Source organism: Arachis stenosperma, chromosome 6, assembly GCF_014773155.1.
Source record: "Arachis stenosperma cultivar V10309 chromosome 6, arast.V10309.gnm1.PFL2, whole genome shotgun sequence".
Lineage (NCBI taxonomy): Eukaryota > Viridiplantae > Streptophyta > Magnoliopsida > Fabales > Fabaceae > Arachis > Arachis stenosperma.
In genome coordinates this window covers 66,616,948-66,642,325 of record NC_080382.1, presented here as the reverse complement: position 1 = coordinate 66,642,325, position 25,378 = coordinate 66,616,948, and the positions used below count along the sequence as shown (strand labels likewise).

Sequence of the window (25,378 nt, the reverse complement as noted above, 5' to 3'; positions counted from 1 at the left end):
CCAATCGGTCCAAGTCAAATAAATCGATAAAGAGCGATCTTTTCCAGTTTATGCATCACCTGCCACAAAATTCGGTATGATTTATGCATCAACTGCCACAAAATTCTTTTTTATGCTTATTGGTTATTTTGCAAAGATATTATTTTCGATAATTATTTACATAAACCGCTGAATTTATTTTTAACTTATTTTTAATTTTGAAAAGTAATCTGCTATAACTAATTTTTTTTGGTTTTTTTCCCCATAATGTTACTGTTTCTTTGTTTTACAATTTTAAAATAATCAATTAACTATCCATGTTTAGTTTTGTAAAATATAAATAACTATCCATAATACGCGACTTAACTCTCTACTTGTACATCTCCTAATTGCAGTACCTGTTCCTTCTTTTCTTTGCCTCGTCGAACATATATTTTTTTAATTTTACAAATGGATTGCAGATTCAATTACCACAACATCAACAAATTACTTATCTTGTCCACTATATCTTCACACACATACAACCACAGAACAATGAACAAGACAACATTAATGTTCCAGATAATCTTAAACATGAGCCCATTATTTAATTAAAACAATGGAGGATGAATGAGGAAAGGGCCAGGCAACTCCTTACTTACCAGATGACGAATCAGTGGTCCCCCACTCCACAACTCGACGGCGAAATTGGGGCTCCGCGCAGTGGCCCAGCACCTTCACCGCCTCCTACGACTTCGATCACAGGCTTCTCCTGCGCACCACCAACACGACCGGCAGGAATAACACCGGCGATGGGGGTCCTCCGCACTGAACTTAAGGATTTCCTTCCCTGTTTAGCACATTTGGTTCGAAGTGAACAACCAAGTGATAGGTTCCATCTTTTTTTTTCCTGGCCCAAACAAGGTCCATCATGAGAGCCCCAAGCCAACGGAAGGCGTAACTTTTGTAACCCCGTTCAACTTCACCCCACCAAACCGGCTCCGTCTCACCTACCATCACCTCCCATCAGCCCCTCTGAGCCAGCTGCAAACTGTGACATGGGCCCAACACGTGTCGTTACGTGAAACAAATCTTTATATCTGTATGAACTTTGATCTTTACACTAGTGCGACCCTTATTCAAATTAAACCATATATCTAAAACCCTCATTATTTTTCAATTACTCAAATTTTCAAATCAATAATAAGAAAATATCCAATTAATATAAAAATTTCTGAAATTAATATCCTAAATAAATAAAATAAATCATAATTTATTATTTAATTTCTAAAAATTTGGGATCTTACATCCTACCCCACTTATAAAAATTTTTGTTTTAAAAAATTGCTTAGATATAAAAAGTCTCATGGTCTTAATTACTTATAAAATAGGGAAAGAGGGTATAACAGGGTACAAAAATCTCAAAACAAGTTTGATGGGTTCGCTTTATTATAATATGGATGCGCTCACTCGCTCTTATTCTCTTGGCAAATCAAAAACTTTTACTCCAACTCGCTTATCACTTCGTCTCAAATTCTCTTGAACATCCAACGTCATTCTCAACACTTATCTTATATTAAGAATTCTTCAACTTCCATTTCTTTCGAATTCTCATCTCTATCCTCGCTTAACTGTTAACTTTAACTTCCAGCAAACTTAATCAAAGTTTTAAACTCGCTCGTCATCAAGCAACAGTATAATCAATCGATCTTATTATTTAAAAAATCCTAATATTCTGACACATTCATACACGTCAAGGAATTACACAGATCACGAAGAAAAATTCAAGGTTAGGGACTATAATGTCGAGAATGTAAGAGATAATAAAAAATATGGTCAGATCAAGATATACACTAGACATGAAGTAAAAGAATCAAATTATAGTTAGCTTAATTCAAATCGAAACTTTCAAGGTTCAAACTGCTCGAAATTTAAGGATCATGCATTACACCAAAATAAGTTCAAGATCAAATCAACGAGCACAGGATTCATGAAGAAAAGTATAATCAATGATAAAGACGAATATTTTTGAAAGACTTGAGCAAACTCCCAAGAATACAATCAAACAAGATTATGAACGAAAAATAAAATACGATCAGAGAATGGTCAAATTAGGATTTAAGGAAGGAATCTGAGTTAAAGAATTTTAATGAGGGTAATAAAGAAGAAACGATATACCAACCTAAGCGACATAAACGAAAATCATAAGTCGAGATCAAGCACGAAAAGCAAATACTAGCATCTCCGAACCACGTGACTCGCATTATCCATACCTATCAATTCCAATTTGTCTATGATAACCTATTTACTTTCCTGTACACATAAACCATCAACATTAAGTTGGCCAAACTTAATATCAACAGATATGTAACGATAAGCTAACAGCGTTAATCAATAGACAGTCATGTACATAAAGCTCTAATTCTCGTCATTCGGACAAGACTTATAACATGACAGATACTCAGAGTATGCAATAAAGCACGGTCAGTATATTCCCAAGGCTCTACTCAGGATGAACTGCTCTAATACCATAATGTAACACTCTAACTTTTAGCACGTCATGATCGTACCAAAAGTAAGGCGTTACTAAATCGTTTTCCTTAATAACAATTTAATATTGAGCCTTTAGTTCGATGTCGTGTTTCAATTTTTAAGAAAATGCCTAAAAATTTTGTTTTTTTATTAATCAAAATCATTCATCAAAGAACACCAAATAAAATTAATCACATAATTATTAATAATAATAAATATTATACAAAAGAATTCAAATAAAATTCAGATACAATACCTATTCCACTGGATAAAATAAAATCCTAATCGATAAAGACAAGGGAACTCTATGAAAACAACTTAACTTATAAACAATTCCAACTATTCGTTTGCAGCTTCATAATGAGTCTTTGAACCTGTGTCACTTTAAAGATTTTGGGGTGAAAACAAACCACACGTTCTCAGTAGAAAATGAAAATGCCATAAAAGTAATGGAAATAAAACAAATAGTTAACTTGCTCAATAAAACTATTTTGTTAAACCTTTGAAAATACTTTTGAATTTTTACTTTATTAATTAATTACCTTCTTTAAATTTCGGAACTTAAAGCAAATCTCAATCACAACCTCAGTTCTCAGTCATTTCAATACACAAACTAATAGCACAAGAGACAGATTAACACACAAACAAATCGCAATAAGACAAACAACACAGTCACAGAGAAACAAGATAAGTAAACACAATCAAATACAAATGCACAAATAAGGATGATACATGCCTAGTCCTAGTGCAGATCATGAGCTCATGTGCCGGTTGTCTACCCGCTCCCGACATTACCCGAGCACAAGTGCCAGATATGGCGTTCCAGATGCATACAGTGTGCTTATAAGTCTTACGGCTAGGCCGCATACAGTGACTTTCAAATCAATGAGCTTACATCTGGAAAACAGTTCTCAGTGTGTGGGCATACTTACTATACATTTGGCACTAAGGCCTAAATAAAGTCGCATCTGCTCTCCAGTGGCAGACATTCCTTTAATTAATATATTCCTTTAGTCTTTGTTCTCTGCTCTCCTGTGGCAGACATTCTTTTAATTATCTCTCTTCCTTTACTTTTCATTCTTCTTTTTTTCTTTTTTATTAAACCAAACTCAAAACATAACTTAAAGCAAAATCCCTTCTTAAAAGATTGAGTTTAAAACATTATACTTTTCTTAATAAATCGAATTCAAAATAGAATAAATCTTTTTCCAACTAAATAAGTCTCAAATAATCTAACTTTCCAAAACCAAATCTAAATATCATTTCAAATAAAGTCCCAAATTTTATAAAAATTTTCGCAGCACTTTGCCTAAAACTCGGGCTTAGCCACCCTTATGGGTTCCCTCTTTCTCAACAAATCACCAGCCCGTTTCATCAGTTATCATAACAATAGATTCTCAATAAATAACTTATCATAAACCAGTTTAACGACTATCATTCTTTTAAAAGTAAATCCATCCAACTTCAAGAATTTCATAACTACTATTCAAAAATCAGCTTCACATAATTTCAACTATTCTAGAGTTACTTGCTCATTAGCAAAGTTACAATCTTATTTTAATAAAAATCAAAGTTCAAGAAAACCCTTCAATAACCAAACTTCAATCTTTTAACAATCCTCGAAATCAATTCTAATTAATCATAAATCAACATTAACAATAATCACAACCTCGTCAAATAAACAATTCAATCACAAGCATGATCTTAACTCAAAATCAATCTTAAAAACCAAAATCAGCATTGCCAAGCATCCTTAAGCTATCATTCAAACATATTCCAACAAGAGATACAACCAGTCACATTTAATCCACATCCAAAATCCATCACATATCAAGCATTCCTATATTTGCAATAATCCAGTCAACTCCTTAGGCATTCAAATTTAAAATATTTAATTTAATAAAATATTCCCTACCTCAAAAAGTCGAACCAACGTATTAAAGAAAACCTTTTACCCTCGGCCGATAAACAACGGCGTCAACTCCAACTATGTTCTGCAGCGATAACAACCACAAGAGCACCAGCTAACAACAGTAACTCAACCCTGACATAAAATCGTCGCGCAAAACTCAATAATTTATAACAGAACAGAGACTAGGAGAGGTTTTCTGAGCAAAAGAGACTTACTGGACCACTAGGAAGGAAGGAAGGACACGGACAGCAACACCTCTAGCGTGCTTCCCCGTGACCACGGCGCCGTTCTCCGGCAGCTAGGCGTGGCGGTGCAGCGGCAGGTTTCCCTCCTCATTATTCGCATTCTGCTCGTCCATGACAGCAACGCTCCTCGCGGCTCCCTCTCCTTTGGCGACAACGAAGCAAGGTAATGGCGACTGGGCTTGAACAGCAACGGCTGGAAGCAGCGGTGGCGACGACATGCAGTGGCGTGGAGCGTGGCGACGGAGCACGAATGACGATGACGACGGGAGGCACGGCGGTGCCTTTTTCCTCCCGCTCTTGGTTCGCGCTCGTCTCCCTCCTCTGGTTCCTTCCACGAACGCCGTCCCTCAATATTCGACGATGACGCGGTGCGGCTTCTCTTCCTCTACTATCGGATCTCTCTTTCTTTCTGCTCGCGACACGACGGTGACGGCGCAGGAACGGCGGCGGTGCCTTCCTTTGCTGGCGTGCTCATCTTCCCCTCTGCTTCTCTCTCTCTCCGTTTTGTGTGTGTGCTACGTGAAGGGAAAAAGGGGAATGTGAGGGGTTTTGGTGGCTACTGAGACAAGGTTTAAAAAGGGAAGTGTGGCGGTGAAAGGCGGTGCCAGATTAGGTTAGGTTAGTGGGTTGAATTTGGAAATTTTTGGGTAGTTTAAATAATTTCAATAGAATTAAGAATAATAGAGTAATTAAAAATCAATCTTAATTTAATAATAATAATAATATCTATAAAAATATTTATTTAATGATCAACTTAATTTATTTTTAAATAAATACTCTAATTCAATAATTAGAGATATTAAATTAATTTTTTGTAAAATTATAAAATAAAGTTTAAAATCTAATTATTCAAATTAACTTATACATCTAAAATTTTCATTATTTTTCAATTACTCAAGTTTTTAAATCAATAATAAAAAAAATCCAATCAATATAAAAATTTTTGAAATTAATAAATAAAATAAATCATAATTAATTTATTATTTAATTTCTAAAAATCTAGATTCTTATAATAGAAGCTAATTTAGAGAAATGCTAAGTTGTCCTAGACATGTCGAGTCTTCGGAATCTCAAAGAGGTTCAAAGACTCACAAGTCGGTTGGCAGCATTATCAAGGTTCCTATGAACTTCTGCGGTAAAAGCCAAACTATTTTTTAAATTAATGAGAAAAGATATGAAATTTGCATGGACAAAAAAGTGTAAAGCAGCTTTCCAATATTTCAAAAATTTGCTCTCATTTTCTCCTATCTTAACAAAACCGAAACATGGGCAACCCTTATACCTATACTTATCTGTAACCGAAGAACCTTTGGCTTCAGCTTTAGTTTTAGAGGATAGGACTAAAGATAAACATCAATACTCTGTGTATTTTGTTAGTAAGATTCTTTAAGAACCTAAAGTCCGGTATTCAAAAATTGAAAAATTAGCGTTAGCCTTACTTACATCGCCTTGTCAGTTACGCCAATATTTTCAAAGTTATTCAGTTATAGTGCGAACTGACCAACCAATTAAAAAAGTGTTACAGAAACCTGACCTAGCAGGGCGGATGATAAGTTGTTCCATAGAACTATCTCAATTTGATATACGATATGAACCACGCTCCGCCATTAAGGCTTAGGTGATGATAGATTTTTTGGCCGAGATGACTCACCCGACCACCGATATACCGACGTGGGAGTTTCATGTAGATGAAGCTTCCAACGTTAGGTATGGAGGTGTTGGTCGCATCCTCACGAGGAAAAAGGACATGGTGACTGAGGCCTCCATCAAGTTCGATTTTTCCATATCAAATAATCAAGTTGAGTATGAAGCTTTACTTGCATGTTTAACATTATCTCGGGATGTCGAAGCTATAGAGGTAATTGCATTTAGTGATTCGCAGATCATGATATCCTAAGTTAATGAGAAATATCAGGCATGGGACTCGTTGCTGTAGTAGTACTTGAAAAAAGTATAACAAGAAGTACAATCTTTCGATTCCTTTTTAATTAAACACGTACCTAGTGAACAAAATACATGAGCTGATGTGTTATCCAAATTAGCAAGAACTAAGCCCCAATTTGAAAATCGTAGTCTAATACATGAGGTATTCACAGAGCTTATTGTAGTAAAATCCATATCACAATTTCACATTCTTTCGGTATTAGTACTTGGATGGACCCAATACGTTTGTACTTAGAACATGGGACTTTGCCTAGTAATGGCAAAGAGGCAAGGAAGTTCCGACTCAAAGCAGTTAAATATACCATGATAAATAGGCAGTTATACAAGAGAGGAATATCCCAACCATTGTTAAAGTGTTTAGGTCCTCAACAAAATAATATACGTATTGTAGGAAGTTCATGAGAGGAGTTGTGGACATTACGTGGAAGTAAATCACTAGCTCAGAAGGTCATCCGAGTAGGATATTACTGGTCCACCCTTACCAAGGATGCCATGGAGTATGTGAAAAAATGTGACAAATTTCAGGTACACAAAAACCTCCATCAGGCACCACCTCAGGAACTTGTGTCCATTATTCTGACGAGGCCATTTGCCAAGTGGGGTTTGGATTTGTTAGGACTCTTCCTACAAGGATCAAGTCAAATAAAATATATCATAGTGAGTATAGATTATTTCATAAAATGAATTGAACTTATGTCACTGTCAACTTAGTGTCGGAAGTTTGTTTGGCGGAGGTTATAACAAGATTTGGGATCTCAAAAATCATAATCATGGATAATGGTGAACTCAATTCATGAACTCTAAATTTTGGGAATTGTTAAATGGGTTAGAAATTTGATAGGTATTCGTCTCAATTGAACATTTACGGACAAAAAGACAAATTAAAACTGCTAACAAAATAAAATTTTTAATTTAGATAATTTATAAAATATTTTTTATTTTTTATATATATTAAACTAAATTTATAACTTATTTTGTTCACATTATTTAAATTTTTCATTGTGTTTCTAGCAAAATTAATCAATTAATTGGTGGATATATATATTACGTTTATTAGATATAATAGAACCTAGTCCGATGTCAAGCGGCCACTCAAGATACAACTAAATATATAAATATAAATTCAGGGTAGAATAGGGCTGTAAAATATTACACTGGAAATGATTTCAGATATTTTTGAAAGATCATTGAGAAGAAAATTTTAATCAACATGAAAGGGAAAGGATACTTTCATATTCATCTAAGGATTAATGATGCCAAAATTCTATGATGTATTCTCAAACATAAAAAATGCTTCGTTCTCATATTCATTAATTCAAAAATTGTATATATAATTACAATATAATTAGATGATAATGTAAAATAATTTTGTCCTAGTAGCTTGCGAAAATCTTTTTTTCTAATTAGTATTATTCAATCATATTTTTCTTTTTGGTGACTTTCTTATTTTTTGCTGACTATTATTCAATCATATTTGTAACTTCATTTTGGATTTTATATTAGAGATGCAAACAGTCACTGAACGAGAGACAATTACGAGTTAGCCAAATGAGAATTGAACTATAAACATCATTACTACATCTAATAAACAATTTACAACTTCATTTTCATACTAATTAATTAGTTTTAGATTACACCTTTTAATTGACTGATTTTACTTTTAAGTGTACAGGTATAAATAAACTTAATCAAAGGAATATAGATGTAAATCAACTAAATCAAAATGAAGTTATGAAAGAAAAAAAAATCCTGATTGGTTCAAATGGTTTTCGGCTTAGATTGATATTACATAGAATTATGCTCATGGTATCTTAAACTTTTATACTGCTTACCTATTTTTCCTCTTTTAAGTGAACTTTTACCGCAATCCATAAATGCTACTTTAAGAAATTTAACATATTTTAGATTAAAACACAAAAATTGTCTAAAAAATTTAGTTGCTCATAAAAATATTGTCAAGATTTAAAAAATAAAAGTACTCTCAAAATAATTAGAGAAAATTCTACTCCTCATTTTTGAGAGACGTTAAAATGAGACTTTCTTCCTCTCTATTTGTAAAATGTACATTCCCCTTCCTTATGACTTTTAAAAAATTTCTTCTTTAATCCATTTTAAATTTTTTATGTTAACTAATGTTAAATTTATCCATGTTTTAAAAAAAATAAATTATTTTTTACAAAATATCCTTTAACAAAAATTTTATTTTTTTATCATTAAATTTTGCTTATCAAAATACTCTTTAATAAGTTATTTTTTATTGATTAAATTATATTTTTATCAAAATATTTTTAAAAAAATTAATAATTAATTTTTTTAAGATAACCTTCAATAATTTTTTAATTATTAAATTGTGATTTTACCAAAATTTTTGTTAACAATTATTTTAAGATACAAATATTTTCTTGACAATTATTGGCTAGATTATTTTTTTTCATGTATAACATAACTGTATGCTAATTCTAACTTATTCATATTAATTATATTGTTAAATAAAATGGTTACACATACATAAATATTACAATGATTAATCACTTAATAATCTCTTAACTTTCTATAAAGATTGTCCAGAAAATCATTAAACGGCATTTAACTGAATTATTTAATAATGTTTTTTTTTTATAAAGCACGGGCCAAAGGCCCAAAGAAACAAACAAATTAACTAAAATATCTTGGGAACTTTATCCCTCTGCAATGCAATCAGCCTCCAGCGAAAGAAATAGGAAAGGATGGGCTTCTTCAAAGCAACTCAAATCATGGGGGAAGCGATGTGCATGTTTTGCAAGGACATCAGCTGCAAAATTTGCTTTCCGAAATATGTGGTTCACCTGTAAAATTCCAGGCTTCGCTAGAAGGCGTTTGATTTCCCTTACCAAAGAGGTACTTGAATGTTAGAAGGTAGAAGCACTGTAGATAAGGTTGAAAGCACACAGGAATCTGTCTCTATAACAAGCTTTCTTAGCCCCAGATCAATTGCGAGCTTTAATATAATATACATTTACATTTTAACTATTATTTTAACATAAAAAAACTTTTATGACTATTCACATGACATATTGTTTTAATATAAAAATAATATATAATTTATTCTTTATGAAATATTATTAATTTTATGACTTTTATGACTTTATAATATAAATTAATAGTAAAATATAAAATTATATAATTGTATTGTATAATTTGGTAAAAGTCATAATTTAATTAATTTATTAATCAATTGTAATATATTAATTTATTCTTTATTGAAAATTAATAATAAAATATAAAAATAATTATTAACGAAAATTTTGGTAAAATCAAAATTTAATAATTAAAAAATTAATGAAAAGTATCTTAAAAGGAAATTAATTATTAATTTTTTTTTAAAATTAATTTAGTAAAAATATAATTTAATCAATAAAAAATAATTTATTAAAGAGTATTTTGGTAAGCAAAATTTAATAACAAATTGTTAAAAGATAATTTATTTTTTCTTGAAAAATGAATAAAGTTAACACAAAATTTAAAATGAATTAAAGATGAGATTTCTTAAAAATTAGAAAAGAGAGAAATGTTATTTTAACATCTCTCAGACGAATAGAGTAAAATTATCTCAAATAATTAAAAACGGCACAAAAATACTACAAAATAAACTCGTCTCTGTATTTATTTCTAGTTAAGACACTTTTGTCTCGATTTTAAATCTTTCAAAAATGTCATTTTTATTTTTTGAAAGCATTTTGTCGGCAATCAAATTTCAAAGGGCATTTTTAGTAGTTTAATCTATTTAACAAATATTATTTAGAGCACGATACAAATTTTGGAAAAGAACAGCAGGACGATGGTGCGTTTTGGCGCAAATACTTCACTCAAAATTATTTTATGACCTCTAGAATAATCGGCATAGATCTTTCGCTACAAAGTTGAATTTATGCTACCTTCCATACCAAACTATTTTGGTGTTTTCTGCGCACCGAACTATACAATAATCATAAAATTCATAAAACAAATGCTGAACATCTCAATCGTGGATGTCGACCGATTCTGAACCATTTAGGAAACCATTAACAGTTAAAAAGGAAATAAAAGGAAGGAGAAAAGTAAAGAATTACGAAGGAACTTCCCTCTTTCAGGAATTTAACAAATAAAATACAAACAGAAAGCAATAATATATTAACTCCTATTGCATTATTGTACAACAGCTAAACACGGGTATGATGTGACCAGTCTTCACTTATTGATAAATCGGAAAAATAAAAATTCTAACTTTATAATCCGATGCCATGAAGTTACATTATTATACAACAGCTAACATAGTTATAATGTGACGGATTATTTATTTCACAATAATACAGGCAGTTAACTCACTTGGGCATTTCTTAAAGGAGCTCAATCATCAGAAAAGCTTAAAGCAGCAACAACGGACCCTGTTGATGGAAAAGTTGATGAAACATCAGGGTAGTCTTTCCACGAGGTTGTCACCTCCAAAGATGGGTATAGCCATGATTTAACCGAATCCACAAACGAGTTTGGATCTAAGTTCAAAATGGCCTCCCAATCAACTTGTAAGCCCTGAGGGATGCTTCCTGTGAACTCCATATTGGCAGCGAGGAACAAACCAAGCATACCTATGAACCCCACTGCAGCTGATCCTCTGGACAATGGCATAAAGTTATACCTGAAAAACGCTTCCGTTAGGTTTTACAGAAATGACACGGTGTGATCAGTACAAGGTTTGGGTGGTCTACATGAGGTCCGAAATTCATACTTTGGTGTCGTCAATGTACCAAAGAAAAAACTTTATAGAACATTCAAATGCTTAAAAAGAAAGAAAATTGGCAAAGTTTGATCAGGAAGTTATACCAGAAATATGTCATCTTTAAAATTGCATCTCTGATGTTTTCAAGCATGTCGAAATCAGTAGACCCATAGTTTTCACCACAGTAAGCATTGCATAGATTCTGACAGATACCAGTTCCAACATGCATACAAGGCAAGCGTTAAGACTGACCAAGAAATTTTAACTATAAATCAAAGTTAAAAGAAAAACATATTTTCATACAAATTCAACGAGAATAAATATACTGCCAGCAAATAAAAAATGCTGAAATGGCCAAGGAAGAAGACCATGTTAATTATACATGTAGGTGACTATAGATAAACTCTCATTTGTAGTTGATTCTTGGGGTGTCTAACTCTTCCTTAGATCAGTGTAATCCTTTTTAGGGTTCTATGCACTTCCCCAATAATCCTACAACAATAATACATATTTTTTCTCTTCCGATTCCAGATCTAATAGTGTGTTAACTTATTATGAGATGACAGATATGGTATGAGGTCAATGGTCAAGATACTAAAGAAACATAAACAGAAGCCACACATAAAGTGGCCATACGTATAAGGTAAACTGATGAGATGTTTAGTTTAAGCCACATACATCCCATGCCATTGCCATTTCTGCATCAAAATCTTCCCATCTCGCAGGAGTGCAAGGTGTTCTTATTGCAAAGTCATAACCACGTTCCCCCCTGAAAAAAAAATCCATCAGTTATTCAATTAAAAAAAAAAAGGAAGAGAAGCAGCAGGAAATGAGGAAGAAAATAACATGAATTTTTGTAAGGCATGTATCTAGCTTACATTTTTACAAGGCTTATCCTTGTCCCTTCAAGCTGCTTCCTGAAGAACAATAACATACAGAGAAAGTAAGCATTCGGAGAAATTCTGTTGCCAGTCACATCTTGCACTATGCACACTTACCCTTCAAATGCAGCACTCTGGCACCAAGTAGACAACCAGAAATCCTCACCAACAATTCTGTAGAGATCAGAGCATGATTTTGCATGCATGATCTGCACATCAAGCATTCAAGTTTCAATTTTCAGAGAAACATAGACAAAGGAATCTTTGCTATTTTATTATATCATAAGAATCAGAACAATACAATGGTACATAACAGCCAGCACGGACCATTATAAAAAGTGTGAAGACATTTGATACCAAGTAATCTATATGGAAGCATTTCTTTATCAGAAGTTCATTGCCCAAAATGAAATCCTTAAGATTCAATTATATTTATGAAGAATGTCAAGTTAATTCAAAACAACTAAAACGTCAACAAAAATTTAAAGATTATTCATTTCAGTCTATCTAACTTGACAAATAAGAAACATCAATATCATGCACCTTGCAGATTTCAATCATCTATTGTAGGCACACAATAAACCTATCTATTGATATGGCTGGCTGAGGAGCGACATAACACTTGATTCTCCTGACATGTTGTGTCTCCTAGGTAGCGTTTATTTTGAGATACTGAGACAAAGACTGAGAGACTGAGACTCAATATCATGTTTGTTGGTTCAGAGACTAGTACTAAAATTTTTGTCTCTATTTCCAAAATTTCAGTATTTCAGTACCTCTAAAAAGTGGAGACATAGGGGACTAAAATTTTTAGAGATGGAGACTGAAACTTTAATAACATTTTATACCTAAAATACCTTCATTTCAATTAATTAATTCCAATTTTACCTTTTGTACAAATTAAATTAGAGTTTCATTCTTGTTTCAATTTCTGTCTCCCATTTTGCGCCAAACAGAATACTGGAATTTATTTCAATCTCTGTCTCTCTCTGTCTCTTAGTCTCAGTCTTTCTGTTTCTGTCTCTCCACCAAACGCTACCTTATAAACTGGTCTATTGAAAACTTAAATGATATAGAAGACCAAATAGTGTATGAGATACAAGCGCAGATTTAGAGTATCACCCAGCAAACAATGGCATAAGAGGTGCATTAACACATTAAAATTAGCAGTAATACACTAACATTATAACTTTCCAAAGCTGTACCTTTTTGAGGTTAAAAGTCATGTAGTTGCTTTCTGCATGGTAAACCAAGTAATTTTAAAGCTACAAACTCACCTCTTCCAGTTTCCCATCTTTGGCAAGATGGATGATCTTATCTTTTTCGCTGTAGACATATGATCTCTCTTTCATGACAGTCTTTGCAATATCCAATGTCCTGCAGGATCTAGATATAATAAGTACTTGCAAGCTAGTTTACTAATTAACTGAGAATAACTAAAAAGAATGAAAAAGTTAAAATAAAATCAGCAACTTTACCTTTCATAATTAGGGAAGTAACGGACAACTTTGGCTTGTCCAAGAATCAAAGGTGTGTGAGAGCCAAACCCAGAATTAAACTCCTCACTGAAATGCAAAAAATTCAATTCAAAGTCCATATAAAATCTGAATTTCATACAATTCTGAAATAGTAATCTGAAGAACTGCAAGAAATAGAAGCAAAAATAAATCAGATCTAGAGAATAACAGAACTATGATCCTACTTTGAATAATGGAAAGCTATCCTAGTAAACCAATCAATGAAAAATTTAACTTTGACCATCTTTCAATTGCAATAATTGGTCACCCCAATTTCTGCACAACTGCAATTATATCCACCTTTTCTGGTCCTAAAATAAGATCATAATAAGTGTGTGTGTGTGAAAGATTAATTTGTTGGTAAATGTGGATAAAAGATAAAAAGACGGTTCCAAAAGCAGAATTTTTTTTCAACATTTTCCTTTTAGTCTACTTGTTTATTTTGTAATGTGACAGTACTTTTACCATTTTATCCGTTATATATTACAAAATCAAACATCACTTTTTCTTTCATACAATTCAAACAAAATATATTACCAGTTAACTGAAATGTGATTTTAGTTGACATATTGAAACATAAAATTTATTTCATTACAATCAATCATAAATAAAATCAACTATATTTATTGTTGATTATTGAAACTCTCTTACTTTCAAACAAAAGGCAATCCATCATCTCTCATGGATATCTAAGACTCACACGAAAGAAGTAGAAGTGTTCAAATAAGGATAAAAGTTATGTGTGTACAACATTATACATACAATATTGAAGAGAAGCGAGAAATAATACAAAGAAAAGAGAGGAATTATACATACAAAATTGAAGAAAGTAAATAGATAGTCAAAACAAGAACAAGAGAAAAACTAGTGTGTATTAACGCGGGATGCTTGTACACCGGGCTGTGCTTTTCTTTTTTTTAAAGAAATTATGAATCTAAATTTATTTATTGTTCAAAACAAGAGAAAAACTAGTGTGTATGTCTCATTATTTATAGTGCCTCTGACCCACATATAACCTAAACAGATCAAGGAAGAAAGTAGGAATTGGACTTCAAGCCAACAAGCCAATAAAGGGGCCAGTGAAGGTTTACAAGAGAAGGCAGAGACAAAGATTAAAGGTAGAAATGAAAATGAACTGAAAGAAGGTTGCAGAGAATAGTCTGGGAAACTGCAAGAAAGAGGTGAGGGAGGAATTCAGTAGCCTGGGCAGTGTGCCATGGCTTATGCCATTAGGCAAAGATAGGATCCTGTTTCTTTGATTATTTCCTATTAAACATGTCTAAATAGAGCCTGTTGTTGAGATTGGGGGCTTTGCCTCTGGATTATCTATCCAATTTCCAGTACTAATACTAGAATATATCATTATTTAAATAACTCCTTAGAATATCAAAGAAGGTTTCTCACTAATGGAATTTATATTTCCTTATATTTTGTGATTTGCTTCCTTATTCAATTAGGTTTTGGAATCTAGCATTATTGTAAAAAGGGCTTAATGCAGTTTGTATTGCATCACGATAACATTGTTCTATTGTTCAGAGTCTATTCTATTTTTTCTTCCTTCCTTGCCTAGAATCCATATATCATTAACAATTTCAGAGTGTATGCTTGTGTGCAGTGTGTGTGTGTGTGTGAGAGAGAGAGAGAGAGAAGACTAACAAACAATGGAATACTTAGAACTTTTAATTAAGAAGCAGCACACCTCTAAATTCAGACTCAAAAAGACAAAAAAATGAGTTGGTGGCGGGCAAAGTATCAAGGGGAAAAAAGGATGTGTTTTTCTAATAATGAAAAGAGTTCACAAATTCACATCAACAACATAGCATGCGACAATAGTTTCTCAACTTATCTTTGAGAACAATTTAGATATGCTCCGTTGCAGCATAAAATTGTTGGAGAAAACATAAGTGGCACTGAAACATAAATTACTCTATACTGATACTTAGCGCAAAGATGGGATACCTTAGCTTGTTCACCCACACAACAGGGTCACAAGGCTCAGAAATCTGTCTCCATCTAACAGCCAGTGAGTAAACATCTTGCCATGACATGGTACGACTGGATGATCTTTCTTCTATAGTGCCGTGTGAATATGATTCCAAGGCACTGCTCGTAGTACAACCAGCCCCTCCTCTGTTTTGACTGGGCATATTAACTCTTTCCCTTCTCCTAGCCCTTTTCCCAGACTTTGAGTTGTTTTTATTAGAAGATTTCCATTCCACATGCATGGAACGCCAGGCCTTTGAGACCTTTTGTGCAATTTCAATGGCAGCAAATCCTGCCATACGATGCTGATAAATAAGGAAATATTAGACAGGCTAAAAAGATGATTGTATCAACAATAATGGCAACCAGAGGTGCTGATTGAATGTAATCATATTACAGTGAATGAGTGAAAGCATAAAAATTAGATAAGGGGTAAAAACCATGATTGGCAAATATGTAGAATGAAGTGTCCCGAAAATAATCTTAGATAAAAAATAAACAACAATATCATCAACAACAATGCTTTATCCCACTAGTTGGGGTTAGGTACATGAATCAAATGCCATAATTGTGCTCTATCATGTATCATATTTATAGTGAGACCGTTTACCCATAGAACTCCTTTGACCACCTCGTGTATGGTCTTCTTGGGTCTTCGTCTAAATTTTGCCATCTGTCTAGCTTCCATCTGATCCACTCATCAAACCGGATGCTCTATCGATGTTTAGTATTCTACCCACATGTCCAAATCACATGAGACGAGATTCTAGCATCTTTTTCAACAATAGGACCTATTCCAATTTTTCCTCTTATAACATCATTCCTTATTCTGTCCATACTTAAATCTTCCTTTGATTCTCCCATAGGATGATGTCATTGGCAAATAGCCTGCACCAAGGTACAGGTTCTTGGATATGTTCGGTAAACACTTCCAAAACCAATGTGAAAAGATATAGATTTAGAGATGACCCTTGGTATAGTCCTATACTAATAAGAAATTCTTCTGTCATACTACTTTGAGTTTCTACACTACTTATAACCTCATCATACATGTCCTTAATTGCACAAATATACACAATCCTTACTCTCTAGTTTCCTAAAGCCTTCCATAAGATCTCTCTTGATATCCTATCATAGATATGCTACATGTGTACTTACATAGGAAGCTCATCCATGAATTTTTACTCTCCAATTTCGTGGACAAGAAATTTATCATGTGATTTAGTTTGAGAAGTTTAAGTTAGTTATTGCTTCAAAATCTGGAAACTGACCTGCTTAATCTGAACTAGTTTTATCTATTATTGAACCATTACAGATCATTATTTATTTGCCAAAACAAAATATCCTAACACCATCAACTAAATGGAAATACTATATACCACATTTCCTTCTTTTGCAGTTTGATCATTATTTTTAGGTGCAATAAAATAAAGAATACAAGCCTAATATTGACACCAAAAGGCTCAAAAGCTGGAACTTAAGAGGGACATCAATATATTGAATATCTTTACCTGACGCCTATTAGGAAGAAAACCGGGACAATCATATTGGATTTTATTGCCAGTTGAGTCCGCAGCCTGTATAAGAGTAGCCTTCTGCTTTGTAAGAGTAAAATCATGCCGTTTAAATTTTCCCTTTCTTAAAGACTCACGCAAAGGGGGTTGCCGGAACACCTTTTCACATACATTCTTTGGATGCAATCTCTTGCACCAGTGCTCCTAAATACAATGAAGATACAATCAAATATCATAGAAATTGGAACCTCAGGCAATACAAAACATGATCTTTTAGAGATCATATTACAAAAACTAATTTTTAAAGATCTTTTGGAGCTAATTTAAATTCTGAGTAGGCATAATCATGAATCATATTTATCATTTTCTTCCCCCTCCTATTTTTTATAGTAAATAGGCTAATTTACACCACAGTAACACACATGACAACATAGTTATCGAGATAGAAGTCATCTAAGCAGAATTTTCAAGCCCTTGAAGTAAAAGAGATGAGCAAGTTCCAAGGAAAGGAAGTTATTTCCATAACTTTTACCTTAAAAAGTGCATCAATATCCCCATCAACATCAAACCAGCAAAAATCACCATTAAACTTTGAGGCTGTGTAAAGAGCAATCTCTTTCTACAAAGGAAGAAAGTGTAAAAGAACATATTAGAACAAGGCTGCACATAATGAGTGAAATTTAACAGAGCAACAGTGACATGCTGGTCTATCGACAGAATTTCTATTTGAAACATGCTGACAAAAAACTGCATGATAATATTATCATGCTCTAAGTGTGTACATTGTTATGCTTGTAATCTCTCTGCAAGTACAAGTATATATTTCACAATAAAACAAACCTGATAGAATGCAAGGCACTGGAGGATGAACTTGTCCATTGAATCTAATTCCAAATCTAGTGCGGCATCATAATCCTTGACCTGTGACCATTAAATAAAGCTCTAGCTTGGCATATGTAAACCAGCATGGCAATATTTCACACAAGAGTTAGAAATTGAGCAATCATACCGCCTCTTTGTATTGTCCGACAGCATGGTAGCAGGAAGCTCGTAAATATAAACACTCAATGTTGGTTCCGTCGATGCTCAGTCCCGTTGTTAAATCCTTGATAGCCTTTCTGAAATATTCAAACCCACATTAAACACTAGAACATAGAGTACCACACCGAAGCATTTAACAATGGCCACAATGGCCATTAGGGTGAAATATTTGAAACAATATATGATGACCTTTCCCTTTTTCAAAAAATTCTTCAACTTATCTCCATAACATTTTAAATTTCAAACCAAAAGAGCATTGCTCCTTGCTATCTGAAATAAATAAAGATGCTTTGCATTTGAGCAAATACACATCACATAAATGTCCCTTGAAGTGCTTGTTATCTAAATACAAGACATAAGTCCCAATGAAACTCCTAACAAGATTCTATTCAAATAAATCATTTTGTCAAAGAACGAAACAACTTAAGACAGGGAATTTCTCCATATAGTCCCCCCCTAAGTCCCTAAAACAGTATTATCAACTACTTTCTTGTAGTTACAGGAACTATTTCACCATGTTCTACGATCCAAATTTTATCACATTTAATGCTTGTAGGTGTGCCTCTGTATAAGTTGTTTTCAAGACTCATTAAAATTAAGAACCAGTCACTCCAAAAGATATTCAACCTATCAGTCAGTAGATATGGTTGTATAAATACCTGTGCTCACCCATTGCATGGAACAGAAGGCCACGCATATGATATGCTCTGACAAACCTAACATCCATAGATAAAAGCAATCAGCCTCAGTGCCTCAGATAAAGTGAACAGCCACAAATCACAAAAAGAGCACCATGCTAACATAAGTAATTTGGTTTCATTCATGACAATTACCTCCCATCAATTTGCAGCACCTCATTTAGACATTCATGAGTTTTCATTGGCTTTCCTAAATCTTGATAGAACTGCCCAAAATACACATTCAGACCAAAGCTAATAACAAAATCATATAAGATAATAGCTTTAAGAATACAAAAAAAAGGATATAATAATTGCAGCAAACTCAACAGAAATAAGCCCAATTTATTAAAGAAATGTAGAAATGTGAATCAATCTAGTACAAAATGGATAATCAAGTCAAACTAGAATACGTGAATTTAGATAGATAACAGACAGACAGAAATGCATGGATGAAAGCAGTGAACCAAGATATGAGTAGAGATAGCAGGAAGATTACAATAATATAGCTAAATATTTTTCATGAAGACATTCATCTCTTTAATTTGATGTGCTATCAATACAGCATGACTATGCATGATACATACCTGAGCCAGGTGTGCCCATGCTTCAAGGAAATTTCTATCAAGTTGAAGTGATTTTCGATGTGCTTCCTCAGCTTTGTTATATTCACCAACAGAAGATAATGCCAAACCCTGTAAACCCATTTTTCTCAATGAAAGAACAAAAATATCTTCTATGTAAAAATTCAGAAAACCACCATAAATGACCTGAATCAGTCAAGAATAAGATAAAAGACATAAGCCTCACCAAATATGAGTAAGCAGACTTATTATCCTTTTCAAGCTTCACACAAGATGACAGGTCTCTAACAGCTGCATCAAAATCTTTAAATTTGAAATTGACAATTCCTGCATTAAGAAGACTAGATTAATTGGTAGTGAGACCTAGACAGAGAATTCATTATTTCAATTTTCACCATAGGTATTTTGTTGGACCAAACTCCCTAAACTTAAATTGACAAATAATACCAATATAGAAATCTATGTCCTTAGGGTCTGAAGGAATTTTCTAAATACCTCAAAACCGCATTCTTCTGTATCATAATTAATCAATTAGCACAGGAAAATAGCATACAATTTTCGCTGATGATTATCAACAAACCTAGATGACTTACCTTCATGGGTTCATCACACTATGAATCCCATGCAGAAAGGAAAAGTTCTTATATATAATTTCATCCAGCAATTCCAGATCTAATAATTCCCCATCTGCTTCTAACAAAAGGAAATATATGTTCACACAAAAAATATATCAACAGTAAAAAATGCAATCATGCCAGATGGCTTTTCCCTTTTTTTTTTTTTTTACTTTTCTAATAAAATTTCTTGTTATATCAAAGTAAAAGATAGTAACCATGCCACATAAAAATAATCCAATTTCTCCTTCTGAACTACCATAGGTACATGTATCAGACCCATCATAGCAGGAAAATAAAGAGAAAGAGAGGCATAACATTTTTCATTTCAGGATACACTTGCTGTTAATTTGTAATTTTTATCCTAATAACAAAACAAAAACCAAAAACAGTGTGAGAAGTTACCTCTCTCGTGTAAAATATCAGCTGACTCAGGTTCAAACTCTAGTGCCTTAGTCAAATCTTCAATAGCCTGACATCCAGCAAAAAAGGGGCAGGAAACATCAATTGTCATATTTATCAATTGATATTTGCACAAGAAAACTATATACCAATATGTTATGAAAAATTGCATACACAAACTCAAGATTTCAATCTACTCAAATTTCAATCTTCTTATAATATAAGATGCAACTAATGCTATTTTAGGTCATTGTTAGAGACCACAATAAACTCCACCTATGTTACTAGTTGGCCTCAAACCTAGATAAAATAGGAGGGTTGTATTAGGCCTTTGACTATTAACATAAAACTTTGTTGAATCTTAATGACATGGTCAAAAACACAATATTGCAAGTCTAAGCAGAGGCCAGTTACGTGGATATAGTTATGGTTTTAGTAGAGTCAGTAACTTCCCCAATGGTTTCATTCAGGGATTTAATGCAAGTGTAGTTGGAAGGAATGGACTTAATATAGATGGAAGATCGAACGTTGTTACTGTTGGTCGTAGTGAATATCCTCTTTTCAGTCATAGTTATGGGATAGGACTTGACTTTGGGCCACCATTGACCCAAAATGGAACTTCAAACTTTACTTCTACCTTCATAGGGCGAAAGTTTAACTCTTCATTTGGTGGTAGTCCAAGAGGAACAACAATGCCACTAAGGCTAAAGATTTTTGCATTTTTGATTGTGTCTACAACGATGTTTGAAATTGAAATGAAGGTTGAAAAGCATTGTAGGTTGTAGATTTTATCTGTAACTATTGAATACCTTTTGTGCAAGTTTTAGTTTATCATAATTTTTGGAACATAATGTATCTACGTGTAATATATTTGCATATCCATGTTAATATTTATATTTGAATTAGTACTAATTAGGTTATATATAAGATGCGCACGGTGGGTTTTTCTAAAAGTTATATTTACCTTTTATTTTCAATAGCAATATCAATTACCTTCAGATGATATGATTTTCGGAAGTGCATTATATAACTGTGCTGATGATTATATTGCACTATATTATGGATCTCATCAATCAAATTTCATCATTATTTGTAAGTAAATAGCATAACAAACATTTGGTGTTATATTAAGGCAGTTTGTTCATTAAGGTTCTAATCTTATAGTTAAAATTCTTATTATCTATTCATGCATTTAAGCATCTTTTCATTCCCATCGCACGTGTTCATTCACTAGTAAGATACAAGAATTACGCTTAGTCATGCTTACCTCAACAAACTCTCCCAAGGCTGCCCGGGCTTGACCTCTCCTTTTCCATGCTTCACTAGCCGATGGATTAAATTGTATAGCCTAAGATATTCAACATGTGAACTAAAAGCATATAGAAGAAATAGTATAAGATAATGTTCATTCAGGTACCTTTGTAAAATCAGCTATAGCAGAATTAAGCTCTTTCTTGAAAGCATATGCCGTCCCCCTTCCTATCAATGCCTCAGGATATGCAGTATCTTCTTTCAGTATCTGAGAACAACATGGCGACATGATTACAGTATTTTATTTGGTATTATTGGGAAAACATAGAAAAAAGAGTGTGAAAAGATAACAAATGCATGGACAGGAGAAATCAATTATATCAGTAGTGAGGAAAATTTCACCTTGTCAAAAATTGATATGGCTTGAGCATAGTTTCCGTCATTGACCTTGAAAAAAAGAAATGATGCCAAATGTACTCTTAGAGATTTAGACACATTGATGCAGCAACAAGTTGACATGTAGTATAAATCAGGAAATTGATATTGTCACTCCTATTTTTAATAATGTCACTCCACGCAACACACATGATTTTTTTTACATTGTATGTTTGCATAAATTTATAAGAAAATGAGTGACATTATCAAAATAAGAGTGGCAATTTCCATTCCCTATAAATTATTATAAGTGAAAACTATAAAACTAACCGCTTGTATTCCCCTTGAGAGTCGAAAATCTACGCTTATGGAATTTTTGTTAGAAACTTTAGCAACACAAAATTTCTTATATTTCCTGGCTTCTTCTTTTCCCTCATGGGGAAAAACAAACTTACTAACTGGAGTCCTAAGAATCTCAGAGATATTAATTGAGTCACTACTATTCCTAGGCACTTTATCACCGGAATCTGAAGCGTCACTTGAGTCATTACATGATTCAGAATTGTAACTTAGATTCTCAATAACATCAGGGCTTTCATTCACTTGGCCATCAAATTTTTTTGGCTCTTCATTTTCATCACGCAAGTCAGTTTTTGACTCAAAGTCCACATTAGACTTTAGGCATATCTCAGATTTATTGCTGCCATTTCCAGGTGATTCAGCCTGAGCAGTCAACCTATCCTGATTCATATCTGCCCCTGAGTTCCCCTTATTTGAAGACTTCAATATTGATTGTGGCATGGACAACTCATTAGTTTCACAAGATGCATCATTGCCTTGTTTTGCCGTTTTCAAGAGCTCTTCAAGTTCTAGCAGCTGTTTCAAATCTGTGGCCTGATGCAAAGCATGTTCATGTCCTTGCTCCCATACCAAAATAGCATCTGTTTTCCTTCCCAATGCAGAAAGTGCACTACCTACATGACAAAATAGAACAGTATTGAGTTCAAAATTAAAATGTTTGTGAATGAGAAATACACTTGAACCCCTAGCCCTCTACTGTATCACGTAACACCAATCTATCCTATAACCAGAGCATGAACAAATCCATTATAGCATAATTCCCCCATGAACATTATTCATCAAAGTTAAATCGCCTCTTCCCTTGGCCGCATTGGTTTCAGAGTACAATCATTTGCCCTATAAACTAATCAGCTTCTGATTTAAGTAATCACAACGAGCACTCATCAATTTAACTAATCACAAGAAATACCACCCGTCCACCCCCAGGGGATAGAAAAATTGAATCAGTCTGCATAGTCAGACTAAGTCAACAGTGACAGAGTACCAAATTTCTACGGCATAGCGCATAACTAGCTCAATTGCAAAATCCGGTAAAAAAAACTTAACCGAAATAAGAGCTTGTTTGGGTGAACTTCTAAAAGAAGATCTTTTTTCGAGTTATCTTTTTTTAAAAGATCTTATGAAAAAATAAAAATAATTTAATATTTGGGTATCTCATGAAAAAAAATATTTTTATTTATCAATTATGTTTGGGTATAACAATATAAAAATACTCTTTTGTTTATTTATTACATGAAAAACATCTTCTTTTTTTACCGAAAAAAACCTTTTAAAAAAAGATATAAATTATAACTTCTCAACAATATATTTTTTATTTTTCTAATATTTTTACTTTTATTATTAGAAATTTGTCAAAACACACTAAAAAATAAAAAAAATTTTCTTTTTTCATTTGAAAAAGAATATTTCTTTTATCAAAATAATGGAACACAAACAAACATTAACCGAAACTCTTAGAAAATTAAAGATGTAAAATAAAAGTAAATGAAAGACCTTTGAGAATATAACCCTGAAGAAGCGTAGGATCAACCTGCAGAGCTTTATCGCAATCCTTAATCGCGTGCTTATTCAGCTCCAATTTGCTGTAACAAAAGGCTCGGTTGCTGAAACCACAACACAACCATCACCATAACAAAAATTGACCATCAAATTAGCAAGAAGAATAGCATTTCTACAGAGAATCAAAATCAATCACCACAAAAAGGAAAAAGAAACGAAATTTGGGGATCGGAGATGCGATTATGCACCATATGTCTTGAATTGTAGGGGAACAAGAAATAAGGGAGTCAAGTATCCGAATGGCCTTGGACCATTCCTTGGAGGCGCAGAACCTTGCAAGCTCAACTCGCTCGGAGAGCGCAGGAGCCATGGCAGTGCACCGAACCGAACCCGGGTGAACCGGATCAGAAATGAATGTGCTAGTTTGTAACGGTTTCTTGGGATTTGGGAACGAAATTTGGGTGGGTGTTGTAAGTCGTGAATTGGAGAATTGGCGAAGGGTTTAAGAGTTTTTAGATCGAAGGTTGAGAAAAGAGACGGAGAAAGGAGGAAGGAGGAGGCGGAGGCAAGAGAGTAACAGCGCCTTGGGGATGACGCGTGAAGTGCACGGATTTCTCTTTCTCTTTTCCCGTAAGTGAAAAACTGGAATTTCCTTTTTCTTTTTTTTTTTCAAACAAACCGAAAATGTTATAAGAAGAAATTTTAGTTAGCAGTCAGATTTTTTTTTAAAAAAATGATTGGAGAGTGGAGACTAATGTGTTATCTACCATCTAGAGTAAACTAGTAAAAGAAAGATATTAACCTACTATTAAAATTTATTAACTTTAGTTATCAATTAGTTGTTCATATTTAAAAATATGATTAAAATATTATTAGATAATTAGATTAAAAAAATTAAATTAATGACTAAAAATAATAGTTAAAAATAATAAATTCTAATGATCATCTAACATTTTTTTACTAAAATAATATTCGAAAACGGAAAGTTTATAAAAAAATAATTTTAAAATATACTACCGACAAATAAATTTTTAAAAAACTAAAAAATATGACAAAAAAATTAGATATTAAATATATTCTAAAAAAATTTTCAGAGATCATTGATGTAATTTTTTATAAGTAATATTAAAAAAATAAAATATTTTTATCTTTAAAATTTGATAATTTTATGTCGAATAAATTTTAAAAAAAATTATTGAAAATGACCAAATGTTTTTAAAAAATAAAAAAATTAGAGAGCAAATTTTATTCCGATTTTTTTGACATTTTCTAAATATTTATTCAAATATCACAAAAATTTAGATCAAATGAATAAGTTGTTTGTTAAATTCAAAATTTTTTTGTCACTTATAA

The 25,378-nt window shown here is 32.8% G+C and overlaps 1 protein-coding gene and 1 long non-coding RNA gene across 2 annotated transcripts; both read right to left on the bottom strand.

Moving 5' to 3' along the window:
- Positions 1 to 185: 185 nt before the first annotated feature.
- On the bottom strand, positions 186 to 5,256 carry LOC130936031 (uncharacterized). Its single transcript, XR_009068029.1, has 3 exons — positions 4,618 to 5,256; positions 2,141 to 4,534; positions 186 to 1,009 (listed from the first exon to the last, which is right to left on the bottom strand). It is a non-coding gene; the product is annotated as an uncharacterized LOC130936031 (long non-coding RNA).
- A 5,461-nt stretch (positions 5,257 to 10,717) lies between these two features.
- LOC130935327 (suppressor of RPS4-RLD 1-like) lies at positions 10,718 to 24,691 on the bottom strand. The gene is made up of 23 exons (XM_057865025.1): positions 24,274 to 24,691; positions 24,020 to 24,129; positions 22,496 to 23,139; positions 22,193 to 22,237; positions 21,957 to 22,058; positions 21,807 to 21,887; positions 20,543 to 20,609; positions 19,750 to 19,850; positions 19,527 to 19,634; positions 19,096 to 19,166; positions 18,922 to 18,978; positions 18,231 to 18,339; positions 18,062 to 18,142; positions 17,754 to 17,840; positions 17,219 to 17,425; positions 15,684 to 16,012; positions 13,686 to 13,772; positions 13,485 to 13,584; positions 12,325 to 12,416; positions 12,205 to 12,243; positions 12,005 to 12,095; positions 11,431 to 11,528; positions 10,718 to 11,245 (listed from the first exon to the last, which is right to left on the bottom strand). The coding sequence occupies exons 1-23, from the start codon at positions 24,393 to 24,395 to the stop codon at positions 10,957 to 10,959; spliced, it is 3,117 nt and encodes a 1,038-aa protein (XP_057721008.1). The 5' UTR covers positions 24,396 to 24,691; the 3' UTR covers positions 10,718 to 10,956.
- Positions 24,692 to 25,378: the final 687 nt, after the last annotated feature.

What these genes read in the sequence shown, in the direction of transcription:
- LOC130935327 (XM_057865025.1), bottom strand. Translation starts at nt 24,395, where the DNA reads ATGGCTCCTGCGCTCTCCGAGCGAGTTGAGCTTGCAAGGTTCTGCGCC. An exon ending in TACTTCCCTAATTATGAAAG is followed by an intron (nt 13,585 to 13,685) that starts GTAAAGTTGCTG and finishes TAGATCCTGCAG; the next exon opens with GACATTGGATATTGCAAAGA. An exon ending in CAGAGTGCTGCATTTGAAGG is followed by an intron (nt 12,244 to 12,324) that starts GTAAGTGTGCAT and finishes ATTGTTCTTCAG; the next exon opens with GAAGCAGCTTGAAGGGACAA.